Source organism: Euwallacea similis, chromosome 10 (genome assembly GCF_039881205.1).
Source record: "Euwallacea similis isolate ESF13 chromosome 10, ESF131.1, whole genome shotgun sequence".
NCBI lineage: Eukaryota > Metazoa > Arthropoda > Insecta > Coleoptera > Curculionidae > Euwallacea > Euwallacea similis.
Genome location: NC_089618.1, coordinates 1301249 through 1328878, shown reverse-complemented (window position 1 = coordinate 1328878; position 27630 = coordinate 1301249). Strand labels below are relative to the sequence as shown.

At 37.5% G+C, this 27630-nt stretch overlaps 4 protein-coding genes across 6 annotated transcripts in view; all 4 read left to right on the top strand.

Annotated features, from left to right (window-relative positions):
- LOC136411614 (peptidoglycan-recognition protein LF-like) overlaps positions 1-16979 on the top strand; it is a 32723-nt gene extending 15744 nt beyond the window's left edge. The window contains exons 3-7 of the mRNA XM_066394254.1: positions 13044-13732; positions 13786-13966; positions 14436-14683; positions 14799-15040; positions 15096-16979. Of these exons, the coding sequence (XP_066250351.1) occupies positions 13044-13732; positions 13786-13966; positions 14436-14683; positions 14799-15040; positions 15096-15333 (1598 nt within the window). The 3' untranslated portion in view covers positions 15334-16979. The remainder of the gene's footprint in view (positions 1-13043; positions 13733-13785; positions 13967-14435; positions 14684-14798; positions 15041-15095) is intronic.
- A 229-nt stretch (positions 16980-17208) lies between these two features.
- Positions 17209-17706, top strand: LOC136411613 (peptidoglycan-recognition protein SC1a/b-like). The gene is made up of 2 exons (XM_066394252.1): positions 17209-17396; positions 17451-17706. The coding sequence occupies exons 1-2, from the start codon at positions 17209-17211 to the stop codon at positions 17704-17706; spliced, it is 444 nt and encodes a 147-aa protein (XP_066250349.1).
- Positions 17707-18359: 653 nt separating this feature from the next.
- LOC136411845 (peptidoglycan-recognition protein LC-like) lies at positions 18360-20729 on the top strand. Its single transcript, XM_066394605.1, has 5 exons — positions 18360-18982; positions 19032-19220; positions 19270-19438; positions 20257-20382; positions 20436-20729. Exons 1-5 carry the CDS (start codon positions 18616-18618, stop codon positions 20680-20682), a joined length of 1098 nt encoding a protein of 365 aa, XP_066250702.1. The 5' UTR covers positions 18360-18615; the 3' UTR covers positions 20683-20729.
- Positions 20730-21670: 941 nt separating this feature from the next.
- LOC136411483 (peptidoglycan-recognition protein SC1a/b-like) lies at positions 21671-26665 on the top strand. Of its 3 annotated transcripts, XM_066394066.1 has the most exons (9): positions 21671-21719; positions 21772-22205; positions 22262-22429; positions 23313-23478; positions 23541-23660; positions 23728-26122; positions 26175-26242; positions 26314-26502; positions 26553-26665. In XM_066394066.1, the coding sequence occupies exons 2-6, from the start codon at positions 21878-21880 to the stop codon at positions 23975-23977; spliced, it is 1032 nt and encodes a 343-aa protein (XP_066250163.1). In that variant the 5' UTR covers positions 21671-21719; positions 21772-21877; the 3' UTR covers positions 23978-26122; positions 26175-26242; positions 26314-26502; positions 26553-26665. The 3 variants fall into 3 exon arrangements, with proteins under 3 accessions (XP_066250163.1, XP_066250162.1, XP_066250164.1); XM_066394065.1 differs by having other exon boundaries at positions 26175-26502; XM_066394067.1 differs by lacking the exon at positions 21671-21719 and having other exon boundaries at positions 21985-22205; positions 22255-22429; positions 26175-26502.
- The last annotated feature ends 965 nt before the right edge of the window (positions 26666-27630 follow it).

Genomic DNA, 27630 nt, shown 5'->3' with positions numbered 1-27630 from the left:
AGTGGAGAGGTCGAACTAAGCCGATTTGAGCAAATCGGCAACATGCAGGAAAACCGTGTCATGACACCGTTGTCAGACCTTCAAGACATTAGTATTAATTCACATTTCATAGTGGTGTCAGCTGTGTATTGGATGCATTATGTTCCTTGGATGTGTTGTGATGGAGTGCTTTCAAATATAAACTTTGCATCATTTTGCAGGAAGAATTTCCCGATGGTCTCTACTATCTAGACCCGGTGGCGTTTACGGAGCCTGCTGTGTCATGGCTCTAGTTTTAGTGTGCATAGCACCATTTTTACCCAAAACCACTTCAACTCCCAAACCACCACCTGGCAAATTTCTGCCCTCAATAACTAGCACCCCGCAACCACCGCCCAGCGACAGTGCTTCGAAGGACAAGTTGGTTAAGAGGACTACATGGGGAGCATTGGAGGGAGGCAAAAACATGATTCCAATAAACCATAAACTTACAAAAATTTTTGTGACTCACACTGGAGGCAGTCCCTGCTTCAGCTTTGAGGAATGCTCGCGGGAGTTAAGGAGGATCCAACGGAATGACATGGAGAATTGCTTCCTCCCGGATATACGATATAACTTTTTTATCGGGGGCGATGAGAGGGTTTACGAAGGGAGGGGGTGGAATTTTTATGGGGAAGAAAAAGGCGATAACGACGTGGTGGATGTGGCTTTCATCGGGAATGTAAAGCAAGAAAAGCCAGCTCATCGGACATTCCTAAAGACTTACCGTTTTTTAAGATGTTCATTCAGGAATATTCATAAGTTGAGTGATACAAAACTAATTGCTCAGCCGGATGTGGAGTGGCTTCGGAATGAGCTGAACTTTTGTGAAATGTTAGACTGGGATATCCCATATAACCAAAAATGTGAGTCTGAATTCAACATATCGTTTGATTGCTTTGATTAAAGTCTTGTTGAAGAAAAAACTCATATTACTATAAGAAGCTCAATTGTTATTAGAAAATTATAGGTAGAAGGTAGCTCCAGTTTGAGCTGTGATAAAAATAGCAAATACATATAACCAGTACCACCAGTGGAATAGTTACAATTTTTTTAATTAATGTTTGATTAGTCTCTTGATGAAGTTCCTTTCGCAATCCGGGCAGAACGCCACTGGGTTATTTGCAAATACCATTTGCCAATTTCTGTTATGTGAGTGATGAGTTTTTGCAAAATTCTGGAGAGAGTAGAGAAAAAAATTCAAACATCAGTGTCGTAGGGTACAATTACTCGGCTATTAATTTGTTTTAATCGCATTGCTGATTGTAATTCCTTTAAACACTCAAGCACAGCACGTCCTTGATGTTCAAAAAATATAATTGATGTGTCGTTAATTCTCAAACTCGTTGATAACTCAATGCTTTTTGAAATTTCAAAAATGTACGTCTCTGCTTCCGTTGGGAATTTTTTGGTAAGTTTCGTGTATATCAAGCAATAAATGCATAAGTATAAGCTTTTAATGATCCGCAATACGTAAAGTTGGTACAACCTAATTTCATTTTTTAACTATTCTTTGAATTTGAACTCGTTGGAAATTAGCGGAGGGTAACTAGACCTTCGGTTTTTTAATTTTTAAAACTTTCCGTTACAATCGGTTATTGTAAAAAGCATAGAAGTATTCCGTCTACCTCAAGCCATGTACATATTTCGAGAGAATTGGTGAATACATTGTCAGCTGATTATACAGGGTGTTTTATTTAAAGTGACACTAGCGATTATCTCCGACACCAAATTTTAAATTTAAAAAAGTTTCCAATAAATATTTCTTGTTATGAAAGGAGACTAACAGACTGTTATGAAACTGAGAGAACTGTTAGAAATGGGGACAGAATTTAAAAATTAACCCAAAAGGATAATAAAAATTATTTTTAAGCATTTATCAGTTAAACAAAAAAATCCATGTTTTCACTATAAGGTACTCGTACATTTTTATTTTGCGGGGTATCGAAGTCTCGATGTGGAAGGTCAACATTTTGAGTATTTGTTCGTCTGATAAATGTTTAAAAATAATTTTTACCATGATTTTGGTGAATTTTTAGAACCTGTGAATTTTCGTTTTTCATTAATAAAGTTTTTTCCGCAATTTAAGTCATGTATTACTTTAAATGTCCCACTTTAATTTTTATTGATATCTGGAAAACGAGAAGTTTTAGAAAAAAATTTTTAAAAAAGATTTAATTTTTTAAGCTCTTTGCAAATTTATAAAAAAAATAAGTGTTTCATTTGAAAAACAAAGATGACCTTGAGCTGCCCTTTAAATGACCTTGAGTAAAAATGTACTTATGCTCGTCGAACATTCCCTTTCCTAACAAGCAATGTTTGTTTGCAACTTTTTTAAATTTTAAATTTGGCTTTGGAGATAATCGTCTGTGTCACTTTAAATGAAACACATTTAATAATTAATTACAATTAATCGTTCCGCAGACAGTCGACCGATTACATTCTAAATTTTCTACACATGGGAAGATGCAGTTTTCACCAATTGTATCCAGGTCTGTAGATGATTTTCACGCAAAAAGGTGGTAGTAGAATTTAGTAATCATTCTTAACATAAAACAAGCTATACAGGGTGGCTTGCGCGAGACGACATTTTGCTGCAAAACATTAATTAGCTATTTGTAGTGGGCTCTATTGCGCTTTAGATGTATTGTGTCTTCTATACTTGCCTAAGTATTCAATGTTCATCGGCCGAGATGGATTGTTTTCAAATATAAATTTTTGCAGAAAGAATAACTTTTTGCAACCGACTATCCAGGTATGGTTGCGTTTACGGACTTGTCAGCCTCTTCATCATTGGTCTTCTTGTGGCGACGCCATTTTTGTTCCGAACCACTTCAATCACAAGAATACCGCCCTTTGAACTTCTTTCTCCAACCAATGTCACTACGGAACCACTCCCAACCAGCAACGGTCCTCCGAAAGATAAGTTGGTGAAGAGGGCCACGTGGGCAGCACTGAAGGTTGAGACGACAGGCCAAAAGATTTCAAAACAACAGCAATTTATGAGGGTTTTTGTGACTCACACCGGAGGCAGCCCTTGCTTTAGCTTTGAGGAATGTTCGTGGGAGCTACGGAGCATTCAACAGAACGACATGGAGAATTGTTCCCTCCCGGATATACGATATAACTTCTTGATTGGGGGAGATGAGAGGGTGTATGAGGGAAGAGGATGGGACCTCTATGAAGAGGAATCGACGGATAGGATAGATGTGGCATTTATCGGGAATGTAAGCCAAGAAACACCCACCACACGAATGTTCATAATGGCTTACTTTTTCATTAAATGTACGTTTAGTGAAATTATCAATGATCCTTGTTTAATCGCTCCTGAGAATCTGGAATGGCTTGCGAGTAAGGTGAACTTTTGCGGAATTTTGAACTCAGGGAAAGAATATTGTTGTAATACTTACGATTATTGTTATACTGTAGGCAACATTTCATATAGTTGTTCCGACTAAACTGTCGCGGGCATAAGAAAGTGTTACAGTTCGTACTGTAGCATGTTCAATTAATTTAAGGTAGAAGTTCCCAATAATTCTCACCATATTTTTCTTGTTAATTCACAGTAAGTTGTATGCTATGCGGATCTAAATTTACCCCCCCCCCCCTCACTTATTACCTTTTCAATATGTTCTAATTTAATATAATAAATAATATTAAAATAAACTATTATTTTCAAAAAATTAAAAAACAGCGTTACATAGGACAAAAAATACCGTCTTTTGACGTTTATTAAATTTTTTAAACGTTGCTTACGTCATCTGTAACGCAAAATGGCCGATTTTTTGTAATTGAATCGTCAGCCAAGTAACACCTCAAATTAAAGTCCTTTCAAAACTGCATTCAATGGTGTATATCGATTAGTTTTTGAAAAAAACAGCTATAAATTTGATAAAAAATGCAATACCAACTCACAAGGAAAGGGACCCAAGTGTCCCCCTCCGATTTTAATGAAATTTTGCACAGAAGTAGTTTAAACCTATCTAAGAATAATGATGTACATTTTACGTGCCATCTTCAAAGTTTAAGGGGTGAAAACTACCCCTAAAGTTTCGCCAATTTTTCGTTTTTTGACGATAACTTTTGATTCAGATGAGTTAGAACAACAAATAAAAAGGCAAACTGTTCCTTTTTTAATTCTTCATCGATCCTTCTGGATCCGAAAAAAATATCACTTTTAGTTTGTTTTTTCTTTTGAAAATTTAATTTGTTTTTCTCCCCGTTTTTGCATGCCTCGAGCTGTCTCATACAATTTTTTACCATTTTATAGAGAAAATATTTCTCAATAGAATGGTGCAAAGTAGAACTCGATACCATGTTTCTAACAAAAGTTATAATTGTTTAAGCAAAAGTGTGCACGCCATGTTCTATTGCTTATAACTTCAGAACCGCAGGTCGCAGAAGAAAATTTTTCATAGTAAAAAAGGCGTAATTTAATGAGCATTAAAGAATGATACCATAAAAATGATATTTTCAGTTGAAATTAGATTAACATTTTCTACAGTTAACAAGTATTATGCGTTAGTAATCAGCGTAGGGCATTTTTCCATATATGATAAACATACAAGTAGTCGAATATTTTATTGGTATCTATGGATTATATGTTTTGCAGTAATGATATTCGTCGAAAAAATGTTTAAAACATACATTTTTCTTACACCAAGAACATTTAAATATTGCAACTTGGTCACATAAATCACATTTCGCAGAAACTGTGTGAAAGCTGTATTCTACAGGGTTTTCAAATTCGGCAGGCCTTTCTTCGATATATCCACTTTTAAACCATGAATATTTAAAAAGATTAGCGAATCTCGGCGAAGACAATTGATTATGAACGAGGGACTGTAATTTTATCAAATAATTTCTTTCGTGTAAATTTATATCATAGTTATTTAATAATACTGAATCTGAAAACTTCCTAACAAAATTTTTCCAAACTCGGAATCCAAAAACATCCAGAGGCTGTATTATTCCTGTTGTGCCAGCAGGTTAGTTCAGGTTAGGTTCAGGTACGTTAATCTCATTATGATTAATAGCTATGTCTTCCAAAACAGTAGGGCATTGTCCATTCCAGGAATCTAAAAGTAAAAGTGATTTTTGTCCTGTGTTTGGTATAAATACTTCTGTCATCCATGTTTTGAAATGTTCACTTGTTAATTTTCCAGATTTGGATGCTAAAATGTAGACATTTTCTGGACGAAATAATTTTTCCTCCACTCGAGGTCCAAACCCACCGCTGGGTTCATATAAAACTATTAACAAAGGCGACATAAGCTTCATATCATTACTGCAAAACATATAATCCATAGATACCAATAAAATATTCGACTACTTGTATGTTTATCATATATGGAAAAATGCCCTACGCTGATTACTAACGCATAATACTTGTTAACTGTAGAAAATGTTAATCTAATTTCAACTGAAAATATCATTTTTATGGTATCATTCTTTAATGCTCATTAAATTACGCCTTTTTTATTATGAAAAATTTTCTTCTGCGACCTGCGGTTCTGAAGTTATAAGCAATAGAACATGGCGTGCACACTTTTGCTTAAACAATTATAACTTTTGTTAGAAACATGGTATCGAGTTCTACTTTGCACCATTCTATTGAGAAATATTTTCTCTATAAAATGGTAAAAAATTGTATGAGACAGCTCGAGGCATGCAAAAACGGGGAGAAAAACAAATTAAATTTTCAAAAGAAAAAACAAACTAAAAGTGATATTTTTTTCGGATCCAGAAGGATCGATGAAGAATTAAAAAAGGAACAGTTTGCTTTTTTATTTGTTGTTCTAACTCATCTGAATCAAAAGTTATCGTCAAAAAACGAAAAATTGGCGAAACTTTAGGGGTAGTTTTCACCCCTTAAACTTTGAAGATGGCACGTAAAATGTACATCATTATTCTTAGATAGGTTTAAACTACTTCTGTGCAAAATTTCATTAAAATCGGAGGGGGACACTTGGGTCCCTTTCCTTGTGAGTTAAACACTACGTAGCCAATGAAAAAATTAGTTTGTTGGTAGGAAATTGATGTGTTTTCGATTTTGTGCTCACAAACAGTCTTTGTTTAAAAAAAATAAAAGTATAAACAAATAAATGAAAATAAACAAAAGGGGGGTTAATTTTGAGCCGTATAATAGAATAGATCATAGCTTCTTTTCGAGCTTTACTGGGGTAGCGAGTAAATTCACCAGCTATTAGTGACGTGGCTTCTTCTTAACACTGCTAAAATCAGTTGTAATCTCAATTCATTCATCAACCTCATAGCTTATTAACTCCTTTTGACTAGTCACTATCCCAGATTTCTCTGAAAAAATAAAAAAATTAGCAATGGCATAGTTCGCTAATGAGTGTTATTACACATTATCAACTAGCTATTGTAGTAAAAGTACGCCTCTGTTCTCAGGGACTCCCGGTAACTTTCTAGTTCAGGGAGTATTTATAAGAACTTGGTTCCATCTCTATTTTGGTTATAAATGCTCATGAAAGTGGCGTAGTTCGCAGATACTCGATCCAAATTTCCGAAAATCATATTTTCTCGAAGTATCAAGCTGTATGTGCTCGGGGTCGACTCTAGTTTGAGTTATGATAGAGGTAGTCAATAAATTGTGAGAAACTAGTGCATTGACTAAAATCATTTTGTAATCCCTGGATGTTAGTGCTCTCAACCAAGCTGCCTATCAAAATGGTCGAAACGGCCATTTTTTTGATCATTTTGAGAGGTAGCATGTGGAAAACTCTCTAGTTAATTTCGACAAAGACAAGTGACTCTTTAAACCGATTTCTTGCAAGAACAAAGTGAGTCGAATCAGGGTAATACAGAGGGAAGGAAAATGTAAATCTATTTCTAGATCTTCCTTTTAAAGGTTTGGCTGATTTAAAAAAAAAATTGTTATAGGAAAAATATTTCAGGAGTTTTCAAAAAGTTCATCTTTTTAAGATTGACAGAAAAATTACGCACAAGCAGGCTGTAAAATGTCGCTTTTCCTGCCTAGTCATTTCGCACATCCCTGGACACGATCAGAGAAGCAGCAATAAAAGTAAAAATTTTCAAATACATACAATAATAAATATTCAAAAATTAAATAGACAAGAGCTTTAATTGATACCAGTCGGGAAAAACTAATATGTTTTACTCGGCAAAAACACATATTTGCTGCCTTAGTCAAGTAAAAGACGAGGTCGCTGCGGCAGTAAATATAATAGTTTTTCGCCTTATAAAACAAGTACCTTCTTTGGTAAAGAAAACTGCCAAAAATCATAGTTTTGCCTTGAATCATAGTTTTATTGTTCTCACGTAATAAAGTCTTCTAAAAATACTCGGCTCGGTACTCTAGCAGCCTCACTAGACCTTCAAGTCACTACTACTGAGCTAGAGCTGAACGCTGTTCTTTCGGCCGCATGCGAAATTTTCAGGTACATTTCAAGGGAAAGTTAAAAATGTTTTGGCTATGAACACAAATAAAACCTTCAGCGTAGTTTGCCTTGAATGTTTGTTGAATAGAAAATCAGTGTGTTGGTTTGTAAGGTGCGACACAACCCTAGGACGTGAGCGTGCGCCCCTGATTTTATTTGGAGTTTTCTAAAAGATTTCTGCAGATTTCTTGTAAAGTAGAGGAATTAGGAATTTTGGAGTACAGCATACAAGAAAGAGTCAGTAGTGTAGTTTCCTCTATAAGTGATATTGCCAAAGGGTACATACAGTGTGTTCCAGAGAAAAATGTCCACTCTGAATATCTTTTCTTTTGTTAAAAAAAAACAAACGCTAAAACACGTCAACATTGATACGGAGGGGGACATGATTTGGTGAAAAAGTTATTTTCGAAATATCATCCCTCTATCCCTCGAAACGACCCCTTTGCAGTTTTCGAATTGAAAGAAGGGTTGTGTTACACCTCGTTTGAAAGTTAATTTTATTTTTTACATGGTCAAGCTTTTATTTTTTATTTTCCTATGTCGGTCTTGTAGAAATTAAACGGACATAACTATCGTTATTTACTGGAATGACGTCAATCCTCATTTGTTCCGAAAGACTCATACTCAACAATCCAAAAAATTAAACGTTTGGACAGGGATTTTGGGTGATCACAATGTTGAACCATTTTTCATTCCTGGAAACTTAAATGAAAAAAACTATTCACAACTTATATTATACGCCATATTTCCCTGGATAACTCAAATACTTGATCCCCGCCTCTTAAAACAAGAATTAATTTTTGAATAGGTCGGCAACCTTCAACCAAAAATGTTAGATAATGTACGACGAAGTTTTGAGGATCCGCTGTACATGTGCATGGAAATCAATGGAGGTCACTTCCAACATTTCTTACAATAAAATAAATAAAATATCTGTAAAATAGTTAAAATCAAGTTATTTGGTATTTGTTTAACTTCTGCAAGCCCGAAGTACAAAAATAAAAAATAAATGCTTGACCTTGTAGAGAATAAAATTATCCTTTAAACGAGGTATAACACAATCCGCCTTCCAATTTAAATGTTTCAAAGGGGTATTTTCCTGCGGTAGAGGGGTAATACTTCAAAAACAGCTTTTTCACCAAATGATGTCCCCTTCCCTATCAAAGTTGACGTGTTTTAGCGTTTTTTTTTTAACAAACAACAGAAAAGGTATTCATGGTGGACCCTGGGACACTCTGTGTTGCTAACTTTCCCGTTATGCAATTTCTTGTAAGGTTGTTGCTCTTCTTAAGTAGGTGCTTATTATTCGATATACAAGAAAGTTTCCAAATTGCATGAAGTCTACGTAATACTATTTTTTGTCGCTCACCCTGTATAGCGATGAATTACAATGTATAAATATATTGTATAAATTTTGAGAAACAAACCATGAACGATTCCATATTTTAATTTTTCTATTCGAATAGATTTATTTAACCGCTAATGTTGAATGTATTTACACGAAAATCAACTTCTAGTATTGTTATCTATTATAATCTTATCAATATAATGGTTGACTTGTGAGGTATAACGCAAATATGCATATATAGGGTGGCTCACCGAAGTTTTCTATTTTATGATGTAGAAAACATGAAATTGCTCGTGCTCGACAATTTTAATTTCAAGGGGTTGTATTTCTCTGATATAATCATTTTCTCAGGTTTAACCCCTAAGCGGAGGTAATTTTCGCCCTAAAAATCTTAAACGGAAAGGAGTATCATGTTATACATCATTTTTAAGGGCATTCAATTGCCTTTTCAATGCTACTTTATTTTTTAATTTTGAATGCTCAGTTCTCGAGAAATCAAAATTTAAAAGCAATGTTATCGATTTCACTTACCATTTATTTCAATTTATTAGATGTTGAAAATAACTACCACCGACCTCTACATAGTAGTAGAAAGATTAATCAAAGTGCTCTCTGACATTATTGAGCATCTATGGAGATAAGACTACATTCGTGTATAATACGTTGCCGCAAGTTTTCAAGTGACAGTTTATGTCGCATAAATTTTTTATTTTAAACGGCCTCATAAAAAAATTTAGCGGAAACAAATCTGGGCATCGTGCAGGCCATTCAGTAAGTCCTCTTCTCCTAATCTATGATTGAGAAAATGTTTCATCTAAAAATTGCCCCACAGAAGTCGCGTAGTGCGGAGGGGTCCCATCTTGTTGAAAAACGATGTCTTCGGTTATTTTGCTCAATTATTTGTGTTAGTGCTGGATCAATGGCATTTTCTAATAAATCTAAATAAATTCCCCGTTGAGATTTCCTGGTAGAAAGAATGGGCCAACAATGTGATCCCCAAAAATTCCCAGCCAAACATTAAGTTTTCCTGGATGTTGAATGAAAAAGTCTTGGAATGTTGGGCGACCATTAACGGCAATTAATTTCGCCACTTAAGAAGAAGGAACACCAATCAGAAAATTATATAAAAGTATTCTTTATTGTTAATAATTTGTCGACTAATAATCTCACAGAATTCCGAACGTCGATCGTTATCATCTTCGTTTATTTGCTGGATTTAATTTTATGAGGGTGAAATTTATGGGACTTTAATATTCTCAGGACGATTGCACACCGAATACCTGACACGTCTGATAATCTTCTAGTGCTTAGGGTAGGTTCCATTATGATGTGACCCAATACAGATATTACATCAGCTTCCGTTCTTTTCGGATTTTGAACAACTTTTTTTTTACGAATTCAGTTTCTCGAAATTTGGTAACTAGGCTTCATCAAAATGTGATTCATTAAATAAATTTGCAGCTCCTTTCGCACAATAATTATTTTGAAAAAAAAGGAATTATTTCAACTTTTTCTTGAATATTTTGAAACGAGACGATAATGTTTGCAGGAATAAATAAAGTACTTAACAAATTAAAATCCTTAATGTTGGTAGGAGTAATGCTTTGATTCGCATTTTTCCTTACATTTTTTAAAATATTCCGTATCACTTTTGTTACGTTCTTAAGATAACATCGCTTTTAAACCTTAACTTTTCAATAATTGACTGTCCAAAATTAAAAAATAGGGTGACATTAAAAAGGCAATTGCGTGTCCTTTAAAATTATGTATCACAGGATGCTCCTTTTCGTTTAAGATCTTTAGCGTGAAAGTCACCCTCGTTTAGGGGTAAAACCTGGGAAAATGATTATACCAAAGGAATACGACCCCCTTGAAAATAAAATTGATTGGTCCGAGCGTTTGGGCGTCTCTTACATCATAAGACAGAAAACTTCAGTGGAAAGTGTTTAGTGGGCGACCCTGTATATTAAGCAACGTAAATCGTAGTATCTGCTGGTAACACATTCGACCCAATGCAGAAGAGAAAATTGCTAAATAGAATCAAAACTTTCATCATCTAGTTATCATCTACGTGGGTCTTTGCACAATCAAATCTTCGTCGGAGCATTAGACAAACCAGTACTGTAAATACCCGTTTGGTCGTTATCGAAGTCCATTACAAACAAATAGTGTATCAGCGCCAAAGGATCCGCTTAACATTACCGATTAAAAAAATTCTTTACAAATATTGACGCAGCTGACCTCAGAGTCGAACAGTATGGTACTTCCCATTAAACTCATCAAGCCATCAACATCTCTTTCACTCATTTATAACGTAACAGTACTACTGTGATTTAGTTCTGTGGCGTCTAATGTTCATAGTATCATTTTCGCGTTCTCCAAGATGGAACTGAGGTCAAGTCTAAGCGAAGAGTACTCGGTGTTCGTCAACGATCAGAGGGCTTTGATTGAGCAGCAGAAGTTGCTGATTGATTGGCTCACAGGTAAACAGCATTACAGAACGGCGGAAAGGTACTTCCCCAATCCCCACATACATGAACTTTATAAAATCTCATTTCCATCATCAATACGAGCGTTAGTTTCGGTTTTACGTAGTTCCGTTTAAGATGAAGTGGTCGCGTTCTTTCGATCATTCCGAAGACTGTTACGAGGGTTTGATTAAGCAGCAGAAGAGTTTGATTAAGCAGCAGAAAGTGTTGATTGATTGGCTGACAGGTAAATTTTACTCAATGTTTTTGGGGCATTCTGTAGAGACTTCGGTGCGATTATCTCTGGAAAGGGAGGTGTTGGTGTGTTACATACTCTGGGCAATGACGACACTCGATGTAGTAACTGAAATTTGCTAGTTCTCCGCATAAATTTCCTTCATTTTTTCACCATTACTTATTTCATAAACTAGTTATGACGGACTGAGAACGTCCTCCAGATACTAGACAAGGATGGAATTAGTTAAGATGCAGTAATGTGTGTTTTTAATTGATTTTCATCATTCTTGGCGATGTTGTTCCTATATCTACTTTTTAAGGTTTGGAACACGTTGCAGTAGTTCGTCAATTTTATTTACCAAAACCTCAAGTAAATTGAAAAAACAGCAATTCGACTTAGAAAACCGAGCAACCACGCCCCTGACATTGTAAAAGAAAGCTATAAATTTAAGGCTGAAAATAAATGAAAAAAGCCGTCAAATTGCTTTGAATACAGCGGCGTATCTCGCATGTTTTATTAGTCTGAAAATCTTATACAGGGTGTCCATTAAACATCTCGCAAAAATTGAGGTGGTCATTCCCTGGATTATTCTAAGAATATTTTGTCTTTTGATGATTTTTGAAAAAGCTCTTTGTTCCGAAAATACACGACGAGAAAAATTTTCGACAATAGCAATATTTTATTGCTAAATATTACATGTAAAGCTTCTTAATCTACAAGAACTGTTGAAAATAACTACCTCGAGTGAAGTATCACTGTGTAGTCACTGAAGTAGTTACTATGAGGTCCACCTTGACCAATCCATTTTTTGAAAAATTCGCTTTATCGGTAAAAAGGATCGTCGTCGAGGTGGATTTTACTTATGGCTTGCTCGATCCCCAGACTTAAACCTCCTGGATTATTCCCTAAGGGAGCATCGAAAGTCATTAGTTTATAATGCTCCAGTGGGAGATGTGGAAAATTTGGAAAATCGGATAATTGCTGGGTGTAACTCAATAAGAAACGACCCTGGTGCTTTTCAAAGTGCGGTAATCAATAAGAAAAAGATTAGATTCTTGCATCCTAACTGGAGGTAATCATTTTCAACAGTTCTTGTAGATTAAGAAGCTTTACGTGTAATAAAATATTGCCCCCCTGTATCTTCGGAACAAAGAGGTCTTTCAAAAATCACCAAAGGACAAAATGTTCTTAGAATAGTCCAGGGAATGATCCCTTGAATTTTTACCGTATATTTAATGGACACCTTGTATATTAAAGGAAAAAACAAGGGTCCTACAGGTACCCTAAGGTTTGTCAAGATACTTAAAATCGTTTTAACTCCGCTCCTGGGTTCGAAAATTGAAAGTCCTCAAATATACAATCTCCAGTCCTATAATCGCCCCTAATGCTTTGAATTATAGTGAGTCAAAAACTCCTAAACTAAGGTTTTTTAATAACTAGAAAACCCTTTTACTTCTACCCCTGATATTTTACATAAACTCTTTTCATCCCTTCATCCTTTGGACGGCACCTGCGAACCCTCCCTAACAGCCTCTTTTTTGTTTCAGAAGCGGCCTCAGCCCCAAAGCCCCCACCGCCCACATTCCATCTACGCCTTCGCTACATTTTGGTGCCGTCCATCTTCATCTCAATTCTCATTTTGTTCGCCATCCTCTTCATCTTCTTGAATGACGTTTTGCACACCAAATCGCTTAGATTTTCCCCACTTAACCCCAACACCACCACTCATATAGGTGGTCATCCAGTGTATTTCAAAGCCAATTGGGGGGGAGTGGAGGATTTACATTCTCCTCTCTCCAATGCCCTCCCCTCTTCTTTGGTCATAATCAGCCACACTGCTACAGAGAGTTGCGTAAATTTTACAGAGTGCGCCATCTGTGTCCAGAAAGTGCAAGCGGAATCCTTCAAAAAGGGGCATAAAGATATTGGATATAATTTTCTGATTGGAGGGGATGGTGGGATTTACGTGGGACAAGGGTGGGAGGGGCTAAATAATGTGAGAATAGATAGTATCGGGATTGCCTTTATTGGGGATTTTAATAAGGAGTTCGCGAGTGCGTTGGCGGTGAATGCTGGGCAGGCTTTGATTGCTTATGGGGTTGATGAGGGGAAGGTGGATGAGGGATATAAACTAATTGGGGAAAACCAGACTTCACCCCTAAGATACTACAGCCCTGGCTGGAACTTGACCATAGCAATCAAGAATTGGAAGCATTATTTCTCTGGAACGATGCTTTAATATAGACTACTGTATTTTTCTATCAACCAGAGTTTTATTTCTTTCTATAGGTGCCAAGTTCTGAGAACATTCCCTCCTTCCTTTGCTCTCCACTATCCCCCTTTTCCTCCATTTCTTCAGAGGCGTTCTGTACGCCAGAGCCTTCAACTTCCCTCCCGGCAACGTCAAGACCGATTTCAGTTACTTGTATGTCCAGGGACGTCGGTGGAGACACAGAAAACACTAATCAACGTAATGGAATTGTTTCCACGGTTCTACCATTTTTATCAACACCATATTTTTTGTACGCTACTGGATCTCTAGATCGCGATCTAAAAAGTGGCTAAACACTTCGAATTTTCTTTACGCGAATTACTCCATGGGCGTCGACAGGGGGTTTCCTTGAACATAAACATGGCTTGGTCCCAGCGCTGCAGGGTTTTCCAAAAATATTCATCTTCTGGCGCTGGAGACCTATTTGTTTAAAAAATTGCAAAGAATTTAAGATAAATTTCAAAAACCAGGGACGTCGGTAGCTGGTTTGATAATTTAAAACCTCGTAATTTAGCTTTTTTAAAGTTTTATCGTTGTAAACAAAACTGCGCATGTCTTCGATACGCCATTGGACAAGTTCTGGAACTTTGTGCGTTAATAGAGATCCGTGCTTTTCTCTATCCAGTTAACTTCACTATTATTTCATTTATCATTTAAAATTTTGCAGCTCAAGTCACCAACTCGCAGGCAACCAAAACAAAGGACAAAGAGGCAAAAAATGGCCTGGATTACCTCAAACACCTTCTTGCTCAACGTTCTACGCAGTTCTTGTTCGGAATCATTTTGAGCATCACCACCATTACTTCCCTTGTAATGTTCTTCTACTTCTACAATTTTAAACAGGGTACTGCGGGTCTGAGCACTTTCGGACACAATGATAACTTAGGGGATGGAATTCAGATCATTCATCGAGAGGTAAGTTTTCAAAATTATGGACATTTTCAAAAACCTCATTTACGTGTATAAAATCGCGCAAAATCCGGCAGTGAAATCAGTGTTTAGTGTCGAAAAAAGGAAATGTTTCGTGCAGGAATGGTTGGCACGTCCGCCGCTGAACTCTACCAAAATCGACCATCCCTTATCGATAGTTCGGATAATGCACACTGGGGGGCACTTTTGTAAGGACTATCAGGCATGCGTAGGACACGTACTGTCCCTGCAAGGATGGCAAGTGGGCACTCAAGGCATGCCGGACATTTCCTATAACTATCTGATAGGAGGTGATGGAAACGTTTACGTCGGTAGAGGCGCAGGGGTGGAAAATGAATGGATGTACATTATAGAAAATACATTTTTTCATCACCAACTTCATTCCAAAATTTTCCAGGACAAAAGCCATTGACGTGGTTTACATCGGCAACTTTCTAGCTCCGTACGATAATGTCACTGATAAAATGGATTTGGCCGGGAGGAAGCTCATTGAGAGGTTAAGGAAGGAAGGGTATCTGACTCCTGATTATGTGGTGATTGGGCAGAATCAGACGATAAATACTCAAAGTCCAGGTGATAATGTGTACTCCAGGATTGTGAAGTGGCCCCATTACGACCCAGGCCTGTACTTCTAAGGATATTTACACATGCCAGTAAAACAAGTGTGATGTTAAACACTCCTATACAGGGTGTTCATTTCGAAACGAACCACCTGTAATATCTCTTGATTGGGAGAAAAATTTAAAGTAATAAAAAAAAATTCTATTTATATACCTATGGGGAAATTTAATTTGATATTAGAGGGAATTGTATCAGTCACCCCCTCATTTCCAGCTTCGATATTTTTCTTCGAAATTTCAAATGACACCCCCAATCGAGTCATTGCACGCAGAATTCAATTTGCTACGTAACTGTACCGAAAAAACCAAAATCGGATAATGGAGGCGGGAGTTAGAAGGAAAAATGTATAGTAATACAAATATCTTATTGAGATCAAATAATTCATTTTATTGCGAGTGAGCCGTTATTAGCGAGGCAATGATAAAGTGCATTTTTAAATTCTTCGCGAACGACGGCCAAATTTTGTCTAGTAACACTTCTACATTTCAAGAAAATTCTACCTTTCAATTCTTGAATACTTTCAAGTCGAGTTCTAAACACTTCACTTTAAAAAAAAAACCGTAGGAAAAACTCTTGTGGACTGAGATCTGGAGATCGTGCTGGCCATTTTAGTGCGCCTCTTTTGCCAATCTATTGTTCCGGAAGTTGTTCATTGAGCCATTCTCGAAACAGACTTTATTATTGCCTACTTAATAATGGCTTGTATTTTGAGTACTTAATAAAATGAATTATTTGATCTCTATAAGCCATTTTGAGCTATTACGCATTTTTCCTTCCAATTCCCGACTCCATTAACCAGTTTCAGGTTTCTTGGTACAGTTACATAATAAATTGAATTCCGCTTGCAAAAATGTGCCACTTGATGAAGGTGCCATGCAAAATATCAAAGTGAGGGTAGCTAAGGGTGAGGAGGTGACTGATACAATTCTCTCTAATGTCAAATTAAACTTCCTCCTAGATATCTAAATAAACGTTTCTTGTATTATTTTAAATTTTCTTCCCCATCAAGAGATATTTCGGACAATTCATTTTAAAATGAACACCCTGTATATTTAGAATAATTGAAGCTATTATATGCTTGTTCTCAAATATTAAGATTAAAGAACAAGGTGTTCAATAAAGAGCAGTCGACGTCCCTATGACTCTATATGATGATGAATCAGCGGCGCGCCATATTTGTAAAGGCTCTAGTGATTTTGTTCAAATATTTGCAGGCAAATAAAAAAAAAACTACGATTTTACTGTTTTAAATGTCTCAAAACCAGTGGCGTAGTGATCTGGAAAAAACAAATTTTAAAAATTGGGTTATTTCGTTTAGGTTTTACGTTTCTAAAAATCCGAACAGCCCATGTTTTTTGGTATTTGAAAGACTCTTTAAAGATTTTTTAGAATATTTTTTATTATTGAAGTAGCACAAAGACAGTAGCGTAACATTTTCCTATGACCCCTCGAGAATCTTTAAAAATTGAATAATTTTAGTTCTTTAACTTTCAGGACTTTAACAATTAAGCTTTCTCTTCATTCTCTATTCTCTGTATTTCAAGCTGGTAATACTTTTCGGAGATACATATAAGAATACACAGTGGCTCAAATAACTATAAGAATATTTTAAGTAAATTTTACACATTTATATGTGACTAATAAACACTATACTTATATACTTATATACTTATTTTTTGCCTTTTTTTGCATTTTTCATACTCTCAAAAAAGCTGAACCTTCCTCATTTCAATTATTGTAGAATCAATATAATCTTCTACTGACGATTCCAAGCCCCCCCCCCCCCCTATCTTATTTCTAGCAAAAAACATTAAAACCGCCCTAATAATTTTAAGGAATGGCTGGCCAGATCTCCTTTAAATATAACTCCTATCACCACCCCCCTCAAAATGGTTAGAATTCTCCATACATCCAGCTCCAACTGTTCCGACTATCAGACGTGCGCAAACAAAATTCTAGGTCTTCAAGGGCAACATGTGGTCAACGATGGCGCTCCAGATATAGCCTACAATTTCCTCATTGGCGGAGATGGAAACATCTACCTCGGACGTGGGGCTGATGTCAGTAACGACCAAAGGTTTGACTACCCCCTCGTTTTTAAAAATCATGTGCTCAGAGGATGTTTATTTAGGCCAGACGCCTATGACGTGGCCTACGTGGGCAACTACCTTGCGCCCTACGATAAGGTCAACGATAAGATGGACAAGGCTGGAAGGAGGTTGTTGAAGAGATTGTTGGAGAGAGGAAAGTTGGACAAGGATTACGTCGTTGTGGCTTATAATCAGACTGAAAGGGTAAATAGTCCGGGGGAGAATGTGTTCAAAAGAGTGATGCTGTGGCCCCATTACAAGCCTGGATTGTACTTTGAGTTATCGAAGGAAATATAATGAATTTTGCATTTTTTGCCCTGGGTGCGACTTTTATTGTGGATATGGGGTTAAAGCAAGTTCGTATTTTAGAAATCCTTTCTGCACGTCCCTGTTTTTGAACAACTGCTCTCTACTGCTAAGTAAAATGAAGTACTTCTAGTTCCAATTCAGAAAGACAGTAGCGTAGAACATTTCTTTGGGGTGCCAGAAACGTTCAAAATGTATGTTTCCTTGCTTGTTTTCTTATTTCTTTCCCTCATGGAAGAAGTCGTGGCCAGCCAAATCCACTTTCGAGTCTCGAAATAGGCAGAGAAAGCTTTGGGAAGTTTGCGAAACAGTGGTAAATCGTCTAAATATTCTGTAGATAAGACTAATGGGCCAATTTCCCCAAGAACCAATATTTCATTTGAGAAGCGAAATTTTGACGCCCGCAGAGATAATCTTGACCTCTTCGGGGTCGACAAAACGAGAATGAAAACATTGCCGTCTTCAAGCGCAAAAACACAGTAGTTTGCATAAATAGTAGTCCCCATTTCAACAAGGAAAGAATCACAAATAAGACCTTGGTACCACCATCGTGAATGTCTCCAAAACTGCCCATCAGCGACGTGAAGATCATACGGAAATTTGAGAGGAACAATAGTAGAGGTAGGCTCATACATACACCAATCGTAGCACCCTCGTATCATTAGGCACCACTGTTAAACATCAGAAATCATGATTTATTTATGCATAAACAGTGATAGAGAGAGAGAACAACATTTAACTAATTACATGCGATAGTTGTCGTCACAAACCAGTCGCAGTGGAACAAGATAGTCTGGTTTTCCCAGGTTCTCAGTTCGGTTGTTCAGTTTGCTACATTGTTAGTGCGGTTAGTAATTGGTCATGCTTCTCAGCGTAATGTGACCCAGCACTTAGTGGGCTATGACCTTAGTAGCTACATCACCCACTATATTAAACGTTTCCAAAGAAAACACGTCAGATGAAGAAGATACGTCATCAAGCGATGACGAAGATACTCCATACGGAAGTCGTGCCATGGTCCAAAGCTTGGGACATCCAGCGACCGAGCAGACCTTCGGCCAAGTATCCATTGAACACTCCAATGATGTGCACTTCGGCGATAAAAACTTCTATAACGGACCGGTGACCATCAAACAAGTGGTGTACGCCAATGGTAGCACCACTTTAAGCCCTCAGGGCAAAGACAATGCAGGGTTTGATAGAGGAGGTGAAGAGGCTGTGACCTCTGAAGTTAAAGCCTCCGAGCCCCAATCGGCAGTGGCTAAAGGTGGTTCTTAGAGATAGAGATTGGAATTGAGCTAAAGCTTTGTTTACAGGCTACTTATGGCTACAGAATGCGTCCAATCAGCGTCCCTTCCAGATCTCGATATTCGTGATGATATTGATACTTTTTGTGAGCGTGCTCATGATGGTGATCTTCCTAAGAAATCCCTCCCACGGAGTGAAGCACTGGCATGGAAGTAGTGAGCCTGATAATACTGTCAATCCTGGAGATTACCATCAAGGTACCACTGAGCTTCCTCGGAGTGCGAGAAAATGTACATACATTTTCAGATATAGTTTCAACCGGGAAAAGGCTGCGTCTAGTGTCCAGGGTCGAGTGGGTGGCCCAGCCGCCCACTGGTGTGACAACTCCGCTGCATACACCAGTGCCGTACGCCATCATCCATCACACTGCCACTGCGAATTGCTCGTCGCAAGCGCAATGTGTTCTCCATGTCAGGTATGACTGACCCCCTAAACATGCCTTCTCTGCCCCACTGTCATTTACATTCATACTAAAATACAATCCGATTTAGTACCTTCTATGGGTATTCTACTCTATCCATCAAAAGTGGCTTCCCTCCGCCACTGTCATTTTACAAAAAAAAATTCCCAAATCATGATTTAAAGACCGAACCCACCATTATCTTATTCGTTAGCGTAGGTTATGTTTTTCGATTTATTCCATTATTATTTATATGCTAAACAGGAGTTAATCACGAAAACTGAATGGTAGGCCTAGGTCTCGTTACGCCACTGTATTGTGCATATAAATGCACAAAGTACATATTTTCAGAAGGAAAACTTTCCGTTTATCATTCTTTCGAGATTCGCTGGTGATATCTCTACCTATTTTAAATAGATATGTATGGAACCACAGTGGGTTCTCCGTTTTTCCACTTCAATAAAGTCGCGTTGTCAAGCCACTGAATTTGGCAAGCAAAAGTTAAAAATCCATCAAAAGAACTCTAAAACTTGTGACTAACTCAGTGGCGTCGAAATCTTTTATGGTTATTAATATGTTTGTATGTAGAAGTGTTATGTTGCAAAAAATATAAATCTCTTCTAAAGCTCAACACTTACTCAAGTTCATATCTTACTAGATTATCTTAGAAATTCTAAGTAGCTTTGGATCCATCTAAGTTTCACAAAAAATGGCCGTCCTACTTTCGCAGTCTCAGGAGTTTCTGAGCCGATTTCTGATCTGGGCAAATTTGAGCATGAATTGCATTAAAAGATTTATGAATATAAAATATTATTTAAACATTAATATTGCAGACAAATCCAATCCTTTCACATTGAAAGCAGAGGTTGGTACGACATCGGGTACAACTTTCTGGTGGGTGGCGATGGGGCGGCTTATGAGGGCCGAAACTGGACTACAGAAGGCGCTCACACTTTAGGGTAAGTTTACCAATATCCGCGCCCTTTGACCAACTAAAAAGGCAAATGCTCAGATGGAACAACAAGAGCATAGGAATAGCCTTCATTGGAACGTTCGAAAGCCTGAAGCCGCCCAAATTTCAACTGTCCGCCTGCCAGAAACTGCTTGATCTGGGGGTGGCACTCGGGTACCTTCAGAAGAACTACAGTGTGCTGGCAGTAAGACAACTGACGGGCGCCCAAAGCCCTGGGGAGGCCCTTTATGACGAAATCAAGACTTGGCCACATTGGTCCAATCGTACCCGCAATGAAGATTTTTGAAATTGATGCTATAAGTAGGATATCTTAAGGTTACTTGTAAATAAGTGTAATTTTTGTAATATTATAATCTTTGATAGGAAAGTGTTTCCTTTTTTGTTTTATTTGCGTATAAAGGTTTCTCGTAAATCATTAGAGATTTAGAGATGATTAAACTAGAAGTTCCACGTGACTGTCGATGATTATCCTAAAATGGCATAAATGTAGGTCGTTTCCAACAATGCGTTTTAGAAAATAACATATGGAAATTAGGTATTTTCGCTAATACTTTAAGGCTCTGCGAAATTGTCACCGCGAATGCTTCCGCATGCCCCTGTATATCTATATTGTTCCGAATCGAAACTTGTAATGTTTGAAAGCAGTTAATAAAAGGTCGGCACTTGAAGTGCCATTGATTTAAACTTTCTATTTTTGAGGTGAAAAATTACCGACAATGGTCTTATTTTTATTTCCGAGAGATAGATCTACTGTCTCTGCGGTCGGTCCCCATGAACTGGAGACGCCTCCGACTATCGCTTTTATTTCCAATAAATTACTGGTTCATTGAAGAGGCCATTAGTGATATCTTTTTTCTCTCATTTCCTGTGTTTCTATTTTTGTTGATGCAGAGATAATTGTCACAGAAACAAACAGAGAGCTAGATAGCTGATTACTTTTCGACCCACCCGGTATGTATGCACGAATTCTACAATTACCCCCAACCGAGTTTATTATCGTGACGACCTATACAATTAAAAATCAGCTTTAATGCGTTTATGCAGATTTAGCTTATAGTTTATGGGACAAAAAATTGTTAAATTTTCGGTAAAGACGATCTCACTACTACCAGGGAGACTCGGAATACATTGGAATACTCTACCCACAGGCAGGGTATTCCATGTATTCCGATAATGAAATTCATCGGCAGATGCGACCTTGCTAAATAAATACTACCTGTAAACAAACAGGTTTTACCAGCTTACAAATTTCAGTTTACCGAAAACCGTGCGAAGGCGAAGCTCGCTCAAAATCTAGTGCAAACCATTTTCCAACGTCAACAGGTAAATTTTCATTTAGTACCTGCAGATATAGCTAATTAGCATATTATCCTAGCAATTAGACTAATGGACGTACGCACTTAAAATATGCAACCTCAGAATGGCCCTAATCAGTAGAAAGTGGTAGTTCTAATACGAATCTATCCTCTTCTACTAAAGCCATGACCTTAATAGCGTCTTCTCCAACGAAAAACTCTCCAGAAGTCGATGTTACATCATCATCATCATCTTCATCGTCACCAGAAGATGACAATGAGGAATCGCTAAAAGAACTTTCGGAGTCCACAACATTCGGTAAAGTTCAAATGGGGAGCTCCAATGGGGCTCATCTGGGAGATAGAATCTACCAGGGACCCGTGACCATCAAACAAACGGTGGTGTATTCCAATGGAGGTAGTACCACTGTGGGTGTGGAGAATCCCGCTTTTGATCAGCAAGATGAAGACTTGGAGGCCAAGAGCACACCCTCGCCTCCTCTCCAAAGCAAAGGTTGCATTGAGGGAGTAATTATAGGGAGTGGAAGAATGAAATATCGTAGATTGCAGGTTGTGGGCCGAGATGGAGGCCAAGCCCTTTGATCGTTGTGGGTTCGTCGGTGATTTTGCTTCTGTTAGTGCTGGTAGTGGGACTGATAGTGGTTCTCATTCTTGAGGTGGATCGCTCGGAGAGGAACTCAGTGACGGAGGAGGGGAGTAGGGCAAATTGCGATCAAGGTGAGGGATATTTTAATGAGAGAAGGTTGAAAAACAAACGTTAGTCGTGGGTAATATTCCATGTTGATGGGGAATGGAATGTGAAATATTCCCTAACTAATTTTAGTCATGGTCGGTATCTATATAAGACAGAAATTTTATTTGTTATAATTTCAAGGATTTTTTCATTCCGGAAAATATTATCATTCAGTAAGCAGTGGTGTAGTTAGGTGCTTTTTCTTACATTACACTTTTTGGAAAGAAGATAATTCAGTTAAATAATTATGATCTTGAAGCAGGCTATTGATTGAACAGTTTCTTCAAAGCCCATTTAGTTGCAAAGACCCCTTTAGATTGTAATACCTGCTCGGACATCTGCACACTAAGCACCGTGGTGTAGAATTGGTTTACAAGTCGATTTTACGAAAATCATAGTTGTAACAATCGAAATTACACACAGTGAGTAGAATGGGCACCAGTAAGAAAAATCGACCAAAAAATCACATTTACCTGATGTGTAATAATTATAGTGCTGATTTTAAGCATCATTATTTCTTCGAAAATAAAATCAATCGACATGATCCACAATTTCAGGAAAACCTTCAAGGGCTGAAATTCATTTGAAAGCAGTGGCGTAGAATTTACAAAAATACACCAAGCCTTAGAAGTAGGGCGATACCTGTCATTATCTACCCCCTAGAATCTAAACTATTCTCCCGCATTACACCCTACACTAGGCAGCGTTATTATATTCCGAAAATCCCTACATTTTATTATTCCTCTTCAAACCAACGCACGGCGCGCCCCTGATGTCCAAAAAGCTACATGCGAAGCAGAAATTTTCTTAAATTTGACGGAAATATAATTCATTCAAATAATTTTGGAACATATATTACCCCTTCAGATATAAAAACCACCAGCCCTCCAATTCACGTGGTTTGCAGGCAAAAGTGGGGAGCACGACCGGCCATACGCAGGTTCTCTCAAGGGGAGCAGGCGCCCCTTGTAGTGATTAGCGACACCGCTTCCATAAAGTGCTTCAACGAAGATGAATGTGGCAATGTGACCAGGTAACACTGATGAGGCACCTATTATTCCGAAACTTTCCTATATGATTTAATTCATCTTACAGTAGCACTCAGCGCAGCTATATTGACAGTAAGGGATGGTACGACATTCCTTACAGCTTTCTCATAGGAGGGGATGGGGTGGTTTATGAGGGTAGAGGCTGGAACACGCAGGCGCGGCTAAAGTACGATTGTCCCCGCCTTATCATTGTTTATTTGAAAATATTAATATACAGGTTTTGTTTACAACAGACGGCTGCAGAGCGAGTACAACGATCAAACAGTACTGCTGGCCTTTATAGGGACTTTTGACACGGACAGGGCCTCGCAATTGCAAGTAACGACTTGCCAAAGGTTAATTGAAGGAGGGGTGAAATTGGGGCACATCCATAAAGACTACAAATTGTTGGGAGTGAAGCAGCTGTACGAAGAAGTGGATAGTCCTGGAGAGGCCCTGTTTCAACAAATCAAAAACTGGACACATTGGGTTGAAACTATATGAGAAATGCAATCAACATATAGGGTGGCCAACGAAAACTTTCCACCACGATTTTTAGTATTTAAAAGGAAAATGTGCAAACACTTTCCGACTCGTCGATTTTTGATTCGAGTGGGACAATTTTCTAATGTATTTTCAACCCTTCAACTTCAACCCCCGAGTAGGGGCGACAGTCACCCTTAAAATTTTTAATGGGATGGGGTGTTGTGTGATATCTCATTTTAAAGATAGTCGTACCCTGATTATTATTTTTACCTCCAAGTTTGTAATCATTGCCATTATCCCCGTTGATATGACAGCTTGTCAAAATTGGGGGGGAAAAAGGCTTTCAGCTAATAGCATCACAATAACAGCTACAAAGTTCAAAATGAGGGTAGGAAGGCCTTTAGATGTGAAATATCACTGAATCGTTTTAATGGAGGTGAGTTTTACCTCTAATTGTATAACTTATGAATGGAATCAAATTATTCCCGAAATATTAGGTAACATAAAACGACGCTTTGAACACAAGTTATTTTATTGTATGGAGGTAAAAGGTGGTTATTCCCAGCATTTAACAAATTGATCAAAAAAATAATGTGAATACTTTTTTCATTTACTCATCTTAAAAAAAAATAAAAATAAAAAACGCACCCTTTTAAATTTGAGGGGTGAAACTCGCCTCCGTCAACACGATTCAGTGATATTTCACGTTTAAAAGTCTTCCTACCCTCATTTTGAAATCTGCAGCTCTTCTTGTGAAAAATTTATTATTAATTAGAAGCTTTTCCCCCACAGATTTTGACAAGCTGTCATATTAACGGGAATAATGGAGGGGACTTTAAACTTGGAGGTTATAATCAAAGCACAACTGTCTTTAAAACGAGGTGCCCTTCGACATCCCTTTCCTTTAAACACTTTGGGGGAACTATCACCCCTGCTTATGGATTGAAGTTGAACGCTTGAAAAGACACTAAAGAATTGTTCCCCTCAAATTAAAAATAGATGGGTCTGAGCGTTTTTCCACATTTTCATTTCATATACTGAAATTCGAAGTGCAAAGTTTTCGTTGGGCCACCTTGTAGATGATTCTTGAGGATGGAATGGTGTGCCCTTTTTGATCTCAACTACAGTTCAACCTTGATTAATTTTGGACACGTAAAAAACCAAATTATCCAGATTAAGGAGAGAGAGAGCACACGGTCCTACCAAAGAGATAGTTTATAGACTTCTATTTTTAATATATTATTGATTCAACATTGAACACGTAAACTCAGCTAAACACACACGTGCTTTTGGTGCAGTTTATTACTCTGAAGACACAAAAAACAAATTTAACACTTCATGTAATCGGCCTCGACTTCTGAAACATGCTGTGCCACAGATTTCCAACATGCAAGAAGCCAGGAGCGTGAAGAGAAACATTTACTGGCACAAATCGGAAAAGGAATATCTGACTTCTGTCCACGATTGGGTTGGTTAGGGCGCTTAAAAAAATGGTACGCCACTGATTTGCTTTTGTACTGGTTTGAAGCACCGATATGTCTTGGTGAACAAAAATCAGGACCGTATTGGTGAAAATTAACAATATTCTACGCCACTGCATAATTGCTTAGTAAAATCTGAATACAACTTCAGTAAACTGTTTCCAAAAACTATTGAAGCAGAGGCGTACAAGGAGCAATTTTTAAACGAGTTACACAATTGGGTAGTTTGTTCGACGATCGGTTGTGGGTTTTGGAAACATGCTACACCACTAACTTTATGCGCTGTGAAAGCTTGGAAAATCTGAAAGTTTTCATTGTAATATTCATTCATCAGGGACGTAGGTAACTTTATTTTTAACGACTAGTTGGAGATTTTAAATACTTACTGCGTCAACAATGCTTTCTGCTTTGCGAAAACAGAAGATGTCTTCACGCAAGTCAGGGGCGCTAGGGGGGAGGTTGTTAAATGAATTAATGTTGTTGCTTTGCGCAAATCAGGGGCGTAGAGGGATCATGGTCAAAAAGATCAAAGAAAGTTTTTTAACGACCGATTAAGAATTTTGGGTGTATAATGAAAATGACACTGGACCTCGTCAAGATATGAGTCAAGATATGAGATCTCCATAATGTGACAATAATCATAATTACAATGATCCGCAGCTACGTCCTCGCCTCAGAATAGGTATTTGCATACAATTTTGAAATAGTCAAGTTTTACCAGGTCTCCATTTCAGTTCATTACGAACCGTTCAGTTTGAATCTCGACGATGAAAGCAGAGAGAGAATTCTGCAATTAAAGAAGGTAAATTTGAATTCGTAGTGCTCACCCAATTAGCCTTTCTAGCCAAAAGCCATTAAGCTTATTATATGTAGTTTGTCTACCCCACGACTGCATATTTACAAAAATATGGCTAGACCTTCTTCAGTGTTATCACTATGCTATGATGAGCGATTTAAGCCCGAACAAAACAACTAGGCTCATGGCCGTAATAGCAACAACTCCAACAAAAACTAACGGTAATGAAACATCAACTTCAACTTCATCATCATCTGAAGATAACTGTGAGGACTCTTTAACACAGTCTCAAGACTCTAATACCTTCTTCGGTAAGGTCCATAGGGGGGGCTCTGACGAGACCCACTTGGGAGACAAAATCTACCAAAGACCAGTTTTCATTAAGCACACAGTGGTGTACTGCAATGGTAGCACCACTCTGGAAGTGGATAATTTGGCATATGATAAGGAGTGGAGGGGGGGGGGGGGCAGTACAGATCATGCGCCCCCTAAAACTAATAAAGGTTGTATTAGGAATTTTTATTCGAAAGGGTATAGTAGAGAATTTAGTAGGTTGCTGGAAAACATAGAGGAACCAACCTTGTATTGCTACAGTGACGATTGTGCCCTTAGTGACGTCGGTAGTGAGGTTGACAGTAGCACTTGTATTCGTCATATGTCAATCAGAGGAGAAAACAATGAAGACAATTGTAAATATCAACCGCAGCCAAGGTAAGTAATGGGAGTGTTTTGTGTATTTTTGAACCTGGGAATTCCCCTATAGCGCGAGTTTTTTTCAATGATAGTGAATGAATCTCAGAAAGTAACAGACTTACAAAGTCGGTTAAATGAGGAATAAATTGCAACGTTAGGGGACCAATTTAAAGCCACTTTTGATTTCTGGAAAAAGTCCATGGCTTACTAGATATTTAGGAAAAAAACAAATTTTGTCGATTTTTTTAATCGATCGAGCGGTGCAATTGTTGGTTCTAGAGAAATTATGTAAATACGAATATTGTAGATAATTTTGCCCTGAAAAAGATAGGTTAACCAGCTTTTTTCTAACAGGTGTTATTTTTGAAATATGGCATAAAATGACTTTTTTTTTTATGGAAAGTATAGTAGGTAATGGTTTATTTAAAAAGTACGTTTTTAAGTTTTAAATTGAAAGTAATAAGTAGATAGTTATTTCTCCAAATGGCGGACTTGCAGCCGTTTTTTAATCCAATATTGCAATTTTAACATAGTTAGCCATGAAATCGTTCATATTGATACATTATTTGTTTGACATTGACAGCTCACATTATTTAAGTCACATATAAAGTTAAGCTCTTTAATTGCTTTCAACTGCTAGGGTCGATTCTGTAGGTTTTTCCATTTTACATCCTAAATCATCCACATTTGCAGATTTATGG